The sequence below is a fragment of the Acartia tonsa genome, chromosome 1 (genome assembly GCF_053477335.1).
Source record: "Acartia tonsa isolate MP-2025a chromosome 1, ASM5347733v1, whole genome shotgun sequence".
NCBI classification, from domain to species: domain Eukaryota; kingdom Metazoa; phylum Arthropoda; class Copepoda; order Calanoida; family Acartiidae; genus Acartia; species Acartia tonsa.
This window is the reverse complement of record NC_137260.1, coordinates 14,825,092-14,837,117: the sequence shown is the minus strand read 5'-3', so window position 1 is coordinate 14,837,117 and position 12,026 is coordinate 14,825,092. Positions and strand designations below refer to the sequence as shown.

The window sequence follows — 12,026 nt, the reverse complement described above, 5'->3', positions numbered from 1 at the left end:
CTATTGCCCGGAAGTCTACATAACTAATTAAATGGATGTAGAATATTATGACAGATGAAAAAATATCGACAATTTTACTTGCTAACATGGAGCTCGGTTATTGTTCATCCAGTAGGAGGAGAGGGAATGTGGTAAAGGGCATGAAAGAAGGGAATCGTTATTTTAGCCCGCTGCAAGTTACACTTTATTAGAGTACATAATATTTTGGTGTAAGATCCAATTAATAATATATCCATTACTAATTAAAACCTTTTATTTCAGAATAAATTAAAGTTTGTGTGTGGAAAAGAAAAGTGAATATTAATCATGGATGTGTCACAAGTTAATTAGATTTAAGTGAAATTAAAAGGTTCAGAAACTTGGATTATTGTACTTTTAGATTTTTTAAATTTTAAGGTTTTAGAGTAAATTAGATATCAAGAGATCTATAAAAATTAACTTTTATCCTATATTATTAAGAAGTAAGGATTTTAGTCTGATGCTAAATATCTTGAAAATTGATTGTCCGTTTAGGTTGTAAATTTTAAGAAAAATGCATACATGTATTAAGGTGGTGTCAGGTTATTTTACTTTCCTACCCTGCCTTCATTTGAGGCTATGATCGAAGCAACTAGTTTATATATATAGACTAATATAATATCCGTTTTAGTTTAAGCTTAAGTAGCCTTTTAAAACACAGCCTTTTTTTGTAATCACATTTCTAATAAACCTCAGAAATTATTTTTTTAGTTAAAAAAAACTGAAAGAAAATGTTTAGGATATAATAATTCAAGAAAATAGACCTTTCAAGGCAGTGATAAAAGCATGAGGAAAATGTTGGACTTGGAGGATAGAAAATGGCTGAGATATAAGGAGGCCAGCCTACCTCCACCTCTTATTGGCCTCTCTGATATAGACTTTCATGAACTTAATTATGAGGTAGGGATGCTAGACAGTTTGGTAGATAGATAGAAGGACTGATTGGTAAGTGGATAGATAGTCAGATAGATAATCAGATAGATATACAGATGGATAAACAAAACTAATGTCTGATAAGAAACGGGGATCTAAATGGATAAGACAATGGCCAAAAAATTGATGTAAATCCACAATGATAATACCCAAAATTACTCCGTTTGTAGATTACAATTAGTGGTTGAAACGTTTGGACACTCAACTTAATGAACCAAAATCAAAATTCATTAAAAGTCCTCAAAGTTGATCAGCCAACGAATAAGTAAATCTTAATAAACAACTTTTGGGACTAGTGTAATTTACAGCGCAATGTCCCCTCCCTCCCTGGATAAGAAAGATAGATAAAGAGAGTAATTGATATATTACATGAACAATAACTAATAGAAAAAGAAACTAATAAATGAATAAAAAGTTAGATAGATCATACATTAAAAGGTTGAATCTAAGATTATAAGTTTGAGAATTGCTGACTGTTTAAAAAGTTTTGTAGAATCTTCGATATTGATAAGAAAAACCTCTTCCCAACTTCATTGATAACTGACAGGGATCTTCAACCGCAATCTGAAAAGAATCGATAATTCCTGACGAATTAAATACTTTTTTTTTCATTTAAAAAAGTTTAAAAACGTCATGTATTGCTGATGGTTATATTTTTGTTTTAAGAATAACCATTCAAAGTTGGAAATCGATACTACGATTTTAATATGAACGAAAATATATGTTTGAAAGCTATAATTAAAAAAAAAACTTTTTTGCTAATGCATATACCTTCAAGCAATAAAATCCTTTCTTGAGTTTTTATTCATTCATAAAAAATCTTTACACATCTTTGTATTATAGTTTGTAAAAAAAATAATTTGTGTAGATTTTAACTTTTGCTCTTTTTAAAAGATTTATTACCTCTAGATGCTCAATCAGTAAATGGCCAATCAGGTAAAGCTGTAACCTAAGAAAGTCAACTATTTATAGCTAATTTATTATTACATTGATAAAATGAAAAAAATAACCTTTGTGTTTTAACAAAATCTGTACAGTTTCTAACCATTAATATGGTTGGATTGTTCTCACTCTGTTTTCCTATAGGTCCAATTAAGGGATTGATTATCTAGACTTTTTGTATTTATTGGAAACCCTAAAGTTGTATTTAATGTGCTTCAATAACCAATAGTGCAACAGTGTGCGGACCAAACACTTTTTTTCTAGATTTAATTTATTAAACAAAAAAAATTAACATCGCGTTTTTTTCCTATCAAATGTTTAGGGCTATAAAACAATTATCAAATTTTGTAACCTACTACAGTTGGGCACTTAGGTGGATGACTATTTACTTAAAAGATTTTATAATTTTAAATTCTTTTTTTGTTCGTTATTAGCCCAAACTAGCGAGATCTTAACGGACAAACTAACCAAAAACCTTACTATTTTAAATGAAAGAATAGAAAATAGTGTAATTCTAATTTGTATTTGAATCAATTTGATAGTAAATAACTATTTAATGAAACAAGAATATTGTTTTTCTATTACGAAAAAACTTAAGTATACTTAAGTCAATTTAATTTCATTATGGTATTATTTACAGACAAATAAAAGATTGCAAATCAAACAGCCTCAAGCCATGTTGTCTTTCTTTATTTAATTTTTCAATAATCAAAATTATTATGTAGTTTTATGCTTTGCAGCTAATATTTACGGTAGCCCTAGTCCTATAAAAATATTTTCTATCAATATAATAAATGTATACGTACATATGTATAACCCAGAAAACTACCTAGTTCCTGTGGTGGAGGAGACCTTTTTCGTCTGCAAGAAAATTATTTATGCACTTTTATAGCGAATTAGCTGTTTTATTATCTCTGACGCTATTGGCTGCTAGACGTAATTAAAAGTCGGCACAGGTTCCACACACTGTGGATATACAGTTATTTAACCCCTGCCCTCTAGACTTTTACTTTATTATATCTTTATTTACCAAAAAGTACATGAAAACATATCTTAAAAGTTAAAAGTCGTAGCCGTAGCTGGAGCTTTTAAAAATATATGGCTGTTTCAAATTGCTGCTTTCACTTATAAGGATTTTGAAGTTACATTACAGTTACGTCAATTGATATGGCTCTTTGTGGGGATGACAATAAAAGTCTTGGATTTGATTGTTGTATTGTTTTTGCGAACTTTTTTTGATAAATTACCTTCAAATGCCCTGTTCAACGTATGTGCTTACAAAACATCACTCTTTTGCTGTTATTATATGAACAATATAAATATGTAGTAATGAATAATATACTTATCATATTTATTTTTAATCAGACAAATTGCTAGAAGCTAATTTAAGGATAATTTTAGAAGCTCTTTATAGTGTCTATGACAAAATGACGTCATACAATACAAATGACCAAAGATAGGCCAATACACAATTAAACTTAATTACTAATGACTGACCAGTATACATCTTAATAGTACAATAGTAGGCCAGTGTGATATCTATTTTTATAGGAACCGTGAAAAGCTTCATAATTTTATTTTAAATCTATTAAATTTCGTGCTAGAATCAATGCCTAAACGCCAGAAAGAAAGACATTTATTGTGCTGTGTTAAAAAGCATTTACCATATTAAATATTCTTTCATCATTTTTTCATTACTAATAAAATTTCAAAATTGATTTTATTTCAAAGGGTTTAATATTTACAGTTATTATATTTGATAAAATTAGCAAGGTTAGAAAATTGTTTTTTTTTTAAGTGTTTTAAGATTTAAGATAGAAAAGTCTTGCTTTCCCCTTTTTTATTCTCTTACGAAATACACCACCCTGTCACAACCCTGTGAACGCCACTAATTCTGTCTAAATTGAAAATAATCAAAATTAATCAGACTTTCTTTTGATTTTAATTGAATTAGAAAATAGTAAAATTCATCGTTTATAAAAAGGAAGTTTGATGATGATGATAAAAAAATGCGGTAACTTTTAATTAGATAATTTAAAATAAGAAGACACTCTTTAAAAAAATTGTTGGTTATGGGTCTTTGATATTTTTTTGGATATCGAAAGCTTGGTTTTCGCGAAGTTTGGCACACAACAAATGTAAAAGTCAGACATTAAAAGAAAAAGATATTTAAAATTGAAAAATATGATTAGAAAACTCTTAGTAATTGTAAATAAAGTTAAATAAAAATACCTTAAAATCTTCTGATTGCCCTGTCTTTGTTTTGGATATCTTAGCTGTGCATGGTGGAACTAGCTACTATGCTGCTTTAGGCCTCTAGGAGTACTTAAGTGGGGGGGGGGGGTCGACCCTTCCACTTTTAATTTAAAGATAGAAAAAAATGGACGAGGTCATTTTTTTCTAGGGTCGATTTCTCTTTAAAGGGTGGTGTTCCCTCCCCAAACAGTTATCAATCTTTCTAGGACTTATGAGAACCTTATCAGTTCAACTGTTAGTGAGATCCCGCGGTACAAACAGACACACATTTTTATAAGGATATAAGACATTATTATAAGGATATCCTCTTAAATTTCTTTCATTGCATTGGTCTGTTAATTTTGATGATCTTAAACATTGCACAATTAAAACAATACAAAAAATAGATAACTAAAATATGCTTATGTAAAACTTTTGGCTGTCATTATATCGTATATGCATTTTTAGAATTGCTTAAAATCTCTAGTATCTAAATGTATAAATGTATAGATAAATAATCCAGACAACAATCTGTCCCAAGTTGCAGATACCCTTTTCGTTCTGTTAGCAAATTGTTTTTGTACTTTTGTGTTATGTCTTTATATTTCCGATGGTATTAGCTAGTTTTAAAGACCCAATATAAAATCGGGACAGAGTCCTTGTCCTAAGAGGATTTTTTCATGTTGCTTATGCTATTCTTTTACTTTAATCTCTAATTGGAATTGATCAAAATGTAACTAAACGTATTTTTGCAACATACCGATAGTATGTCAGACATTACCATTTTTAATTTCTTTTACATATACAAATGAAATTTAATGTCAACAAACTATTTCCAAGTTTAGTAGGGAAGCCTGGTATTAGTTGTGTGTATAAAATTATGAATACAAACTGTTATATCATCTTTCTGCAATTTCTCTCAGAGTGTTCTTTTAATGTCACCCAAAAAAATATGCTGCTTTTTCATAACCTTTTCTATAAAATTGTATGAGGAGTATGTGTGTGTCCAAAATATCTCGAAAAAGGCTGGATTAATATTTAAAAAATTTTCTTATTGAGCATTGTCGTTTATTTAGCTAGCTACCATAGTCCCATTTATTGGTTAGTTTGCTCATTCAGTAGGAGGGGGTGGGGTAAAGGGAGTGGATCGTTATTTTAGTCAGCTGGAAAGCCGGTTTTATCAGAGTATTTCTCCAGGGAGTAAGGGAGGGGACAATGGATCGAATATTCAATTTTTAGTAGTCTCAGACTTTGGGTACTGGCTTAAAGGGAATGTGCAAGAATTTAGCAGTTTCTGACTGAGTTTGGGTACTTGCGCATGAAATGCCGCTACTCGTTGTGTATGTTCTGAATATTGCAGACGGGGAGAAGGGATAAGGGAAGTGGGGGCAAGGGAAATAACTACTCGTTGTGTTAGTTTGGAATGTAGCAGACGGGGAGAAGGGAGGTGGGGGCAAGGGGCAAGGGAAATAAACAGAATAAAAAGGGGCAGTCATATTCTTGCTAGCAGCTGGCCGGGTCCAATAATCTTGTAATATAAAAATCACACCATAAAACCTCAATATATTTCATCAAAAACAAGTTGTGATTTCACTTTACATGACGCTATAGAAATCTTTTATTCAATCAACAATCCCTTTATAATTTCCTACAAATTTATTGGATTAAACTGGATTTCATGCCCTTTCTTTGATAACTCTTATATTGAATGTATTGCCCATTGTCCCCTCCCTTACTCCCTGGTATTTCTCACACTATCCAATTATTCCATATTCATATTTTCACAAAGATATGCTGTAATTTTTTCAACATCCTATAATTAGAGTAGAATAGTCAGATGGATGTTCCAATAATACCTAGGTATTTAGTAGTTGTGCAACTACAAATTACTAATTTGTAAGAACACCAATATTGCTCCGATCCTTTAAGAAGATTAACAAGCAGTTTTTATATACTATTTATTTGAACCCATAGGTCCTACAGGGTTAACCTCATTAAAGTAGAAAAAATACAACATAAGAAAGTCATTCCAAAAGGGGTAAAATAATAAATATATTTAAAATGCACTGTGTCTTTTAGTATGGACAATACTTTAGTTCACTGAATATTTAAGAAGATTTATGTCATATTGAAGTTTTAGCTATTATCAAGGCAAGTATATACTTTATTAATCTTTCTAAATCTTTTTAAATCGACTAACTTGGGCTTTAAAAAGTCTTACAATGCCTATGACAATTTGGCTTGACATATAGATCTTGTATATTTTTTAACAGTTTGTAAATTATCCATGGAGTAGATGCATCGTCCAGTACCTAATTTATCTATATGACCTTGGACCAAACAAATATGATTCTTTTGTTTTTAGGAGCACAGCTACTCTATAATCACGGCATGGCTGTACGTCTAGTACATTATTTCTCTGCATGACCGTAGCTACTCTATAATATGGTATGACTGCACTTAATAAATCTTTCTGACCGGCCTTTCAGACAACAAATAGGTACGATTCTTGTTTCTATTAGCATAGCTTCTTATAATAAATAAGTACTTTTTGTATTTTTATGATTATTATACAGTAATTATTGCAGTATGCAAATATAATCGAAATAATAACGTTTAGAAGAATTTACTATTTTAATTTTGCTTTTTAAATAGATGTTGAAAAAAGGGATGTATGGTCTGAAAAATAAATAATAAAATTCTTAAAAAGCAAACCTATGAGATTGAATACAAAGATTGTACAAATTTTCTACACACCTTTCTTACTTATAATTATTGGAGAAATATTAATTCAAAGCCCATTGTCTCATAGATGAAAAATCAATTTATTACTAAAATACAGTTATCCTTTATCCCTGATATGTATTCTATGCACATTCCCTGAAAATTGTGGAACATCTGCCCCGCCGTTTACGAGATATTTCGCGACAAACACACAAAAATACACCTCCCTACATAAAAAAAGGGATTCCTTAATCCTGATTCCAATACCAATTTTATGATATGGTAATTTCTGCATTAAGAATTCAGCAGGGTTCGGCAGTCGCACCTCGGTTGTGCATAAGCCTGAAATTTAAACCCGCTTGTGTGAAGAGAAAAAATTTGAAAGGATGGATTGTTTGTTTAGGAACAGGTTTAGACTTCCAGCTGAATGTTAAAGTTATAATATGGCGATTTCACTAAGTCTTAAACGCGGCTGATGCGCGGCTGTCGAGCCTTGGTATTAAGTTTCTTTTACATTATTTAGAAATGCACACTATTTATGATTGATAAATATCATTAAATTCAGATATTAAGTTCCGGTTAGTTCATAGTTTGTAAATAATCGTAGTAATTTCTTTTTTGATATTTTATAGAAAATCTAGAAATCGTATTTTAACTTTAGTTTTAACTTAGCTCAAATACATCCAACTACTTTAGGTTATACTACCCTAATATGTGAAGTAGTACATTTTTTATGTCTGTAGCTTAAGATCTCGATAACTACGGAACCAGTTAAATTTTCTATTTTATGGTTGCTTCACATAGGTCTTGGGATGGTTTTAGGCTCTTTAACTTTTTAGAAACAAGTATTGGTATGTTTTTTTTGATATTTGCCTCGATATCTTCCTCAGCGAATTATACGTATATACGTAGCCCCTGAATGCTAAAAGCGTAGCCACTAGCAGGATATATCTTATTACATAAACAAAAAATCATGGAACTATTTTGAAATGTTTATTTCTTGGTAAACTGTCTCGTATCTGCCCTATTTCAAATTAACATCTTGACCCAAGTTTATTAGATGGGAGTAAAGGTGCTCATTCTTTTCCGCATATGTTTCACTTTTCAGAATTATAAACTGTTTTTTTCTTTCTTTTAACTTATCATCCTCTCCGGTCCCCTCCTCTTATGATTTATTACTTCTTGGATCATAAACTAGATTAGAATGTACTCTATATCCACTCCCCACCCATCCTACTAGGTGAACGAAGGTAAATGATGTTAGCTAGCAACCTAAATGACAGCATTTTTCTCTTGTAAAAATAACCATGTATATATTATATCCATTTATGTTGTTTACATTGTGTCCTTTGGCCAATATGAAACACCATCTTGAAGCGGAATTGACTGAACACCTTTATTAAAATGTGTGGTAAGTGTAAATTCATCCTAATATTTTTCTTCTGGTTTGTCTGGCCAATTCATATTATCTTGAGTAGTAAAGCTATCATTTAAATAGTTATTCTTTCTATTTACCAATCTATAATACAAAGTAGAACGATGTCTGTTTGTCTGTATTTTTAAAAAGTAGCTGACAATCATTTGTTTCATTTATTAATATCAATATTTTATTCCTATTTGATGTAAATATATCTTAATTTTTCTCATAACTATTTCATCCTTGTTTTCTTTAATATTATTATTCTTGTGAGCTTTGCATTTATGGAAATTGTATATCTTGTTATTAGTGAATATAATCAGTTATGATATAATTCTTGACCTATATTTTAAAGACTGATCATTTTAGCCTACAAAGATTACACAGAGATGTAAGGATAGGTAAATGGGTAGAATATAAATCTTTCAGGATTAGAAAATTGATGATTTTTCCTCCGTAGTTAAAAACAAATGTTTGTATTATTGTTTGGAAAAATAAACAAGGATGTTTGTGCCAATTAAAAGCGTAGATATAATGAGATATATTATTATATTTGAAAAGTTCAGTGCAGTATAAACAAGCAAACTAAAAGAGATTGTTTTGTCATTGATTTTTGAAAATTAATTAATAAAAAGTGTATAGATGGGAAGAAAGGTCATTGAATATGATATGTCCTAATAAAGCACATTCAATTTTAGGCAATCTTTGTTTTAGTATAATTTTTAATTCTTGCAGAAAACAAGAATTTGTTTACCTTACATAGATGAAGTTGCGGACGGATAGAAAGAATTATATATCCCTAATTTACCTATCCATGTATTATTAAGGTTGCATCATTTTCAGTCAATTAACAACGGGTCAATAGAGTAAACATTATTATGTAACATTCATAATTCCCCGTATCATTCATTATATATATTAGCTTATAATATGTTTATTATTACTTAAATTTGACACCAGTTTTACATGTTCTCTAATAAAATGGAACTTAAAGCTCGCCAAAATAACTATCCCCTATCTCTCCCCTTTATCCCCTTCTACTGGATGGATCAACAAACTAATAAATAAGTGTTGTCCATGTTAGCAACCTAAATTGACGATTTACCCTATCATAATATCCACGTATATTCTATATTCATCATTAGCTTATCTTCTTCTACTGGATGAACGAACTAACCAATAAGTGATATCCAAGTTAGCAACCTAAATTGATGATAATTTTTACCCTTTCACAATATCCACGGACGAGTATGCACAAATGTTGCGAAGCTTTTGAAACTAATGATTTAGAAAGGCTTCAAATATGATGGGAAAAAATATTTTTTAATCAAATACATTATAAAGTCTTTTGATAAAAAGGGGGACATAATTTGAATTCTGTATAATAATAATAGCACCGAATTATTGGTGACAGACTTACAGGATTTATTGGTACTACGCAAATGTAATTAATTTAAAGATTTTTCTGTATTTAATACTTTAATTGTAATACAGTTAATTTTGCAACAGATTTTTAAATTAGTTGGCAACTACATTTCAAATTTTCTATAAATTGTTGTCTAAAATTAATGTTATTTTAAAGTACTCTTGGCTAAAGGAAATTTGATAGTAATTGTAATTACAAATAAAACTATTTCAGAAATGAAAATTGTATTATTATGAAAATTTTCCTTTTTCATTAAAAAAAACTATCATTATAATTCATTGCTAATAACCTAGTGTTCACCCTAAAAGTGTTTCTGAGTTTGGTTCTTAAAAAAAAGAATAAAAAATCAGCTTTAGGGTAATAATCCACTACCAAAAATCTTTAAATACTGCCATAAATATATCTTTCATTAACAAATCTGAGATATAGACAAAATCAAGTTTATAGAAATTAAAATAAGAGTTTGTACCAAAAATATTTGGTGGTGATGTGTTTACCCTATAGCCTCTTCTCCAATCAAAACTTTTAAGAACCCGACCCAACATTGATCTCCTGGTGGGAAAATGTCTGATTCCTGGGTTATACAGGATCAATGAAGATGGATTCTAAAAAGATATTCTCAAATGTTTCCATAAAATATAATAATAGTTATTTTTTAAATCGTATTGTAGACAGCTTTCCGCGAATATGAAAATGAAAAATTAAACCAATTTGCTTAGCCCTGAGGTGTCGTAGTGATAGTCCTGGGCTTACAAAACTGGTTTAAGACTATTTGCGACCTATTGAAATTGATGATGAATATTTGAAATTTTTATATTTGCTGTATTATATAAAGACCATAATATTCTTTCTTTTTATAGCAAAAATCAATTTAGCAGAATCTCCTAAACAAAAATTTATAGGATAAATAAATTTTAATTTTTGATTGAAGTTTATAGATATCAATTACCATGATTGTCAAAGAGGAGGGGGTACTTCCCTTTTCCCCCACCCTAGAAAATTGGGGGGTTGCTGTAGGCACCACCAAAATTTTCGTAATATATAATATTTCACTACCTTCTAAGGGGTACCTAAGAACAAACTTACCCCAAAAATATTTTTTGGTATGTGATGTGTTCTTTCAAAAATACTGATTGCTTATCCTGGCCTCTAGGGAAGGGTGAAAGTAGGTAAGAAAATATCCTAAGAACCCCAAGTAAAGCTTTCCCGAAAAGTACAACCCATTCGTATCTGCAATTTCCAAGATCTTAAGCTGCAGACAAAATAAAAATTTACTACTTTGTATTTTAGGATGATTAGAAGAACCCCGCAGATCTAGTGCTCAATATATAGTTCGACAAGAATAATTTCTTCCATATTGTTTGAATTTTGGAAAAGCGCTGCATTTCAAAATAAAATTTTGGTTAAATAATCTTCTGAAAATTTAAATATTTGAATGGAGTGTTAGAATTTGAGATTTGGATGAAAGAATAAACCCATGTTGTTTTGTTTTATCTGTTTTCTAAATCTGCTAAAACTGTTTTAAATCCGCGAAATGATAGGATGGAAGATTCTCAAGGATTTGCAAATATTAAGTTGGGTTAAAGATTTTTATATTAACTAGAGCAGTGTTTAGTTTTAGTATTGTTAAGAAGAAAATAGTATTTTTGCTGATAAAAATCTTGCTTTAATGAAGCTTTAATAATTAATTACAAGAAATCTCTTATTTTTAAATGGATAAATAAATGCGAATCTTCAACCTGATATTCTATCACGAATCCTTATTTTTTAAAACGCTATAATAACATACGTCAACCAGGGCTTGGCAAAATGACTGCAAACTTTGGGTATAGTCCCTTTCGTGACAACGCCTCTTAAGGGGTGTTTCGTCGTATTTTAACAGTTGCTTTTTCCCTATTTCTATCAAATATCTATATTTTGAACATTGAAAGAAATAGACAGTTCCATATTGTTTCTTTTCGCACAAGTAAAGAGTGATCCCATTAAAATCCCCACTATTTATATTTTAACATTGTATATAGTCTGTGCCACATATTGTCTGTCTTTCTAAAAATATTTTTTTCAATAATGCTAGCATCCTATATTGTTTAAAAATATCCACAAAAATCATGTATCTTTTTATGTCATTTATATCTGTATCATAATGTAAATTCTATTTCAGGTAAGATCTGATGATATAATCCCAAGTTTTTATTACTGGAACACTTCATTCCATTAAAATGGATTTCCTTCCATTGCTTGGGGCTCTAACTTGGCATGAGAGTTGTTCCTGCAGGGTACTTGGCTTGCTTAACCTTAACTTAACCTAACCTGATCTATAAAAATTTTTTT

The 12,026-nt window shown here is 30.0% G+C and overlaps 1 protein-coding gene across 1 annotated transcript in view; it reads left to right on the top strand.

The window, feature by feature from the left end:
- Positions 1-259: 259 nt before the first annotated feature.
- The window catches only part of LOC145326502 (uncharacterized), a 109,977-nt gene continuing 98,210 nt past the window's right edge, over positions 260-12,026 (top strand). Inside the window, exons 1-2 of the mRNA XM_080169877.1 lie at positions 260-349; positions 791-918. Of these exons, the coding sequence (XP_080026003.1) occupies positions 805-918 (114 nt within the window). The 5' untranslated portion in view covers positions 260-349; positions 791-804. The remainder of the gene's footprint in view (positions 350-790; positions 919-12,026) is intronic.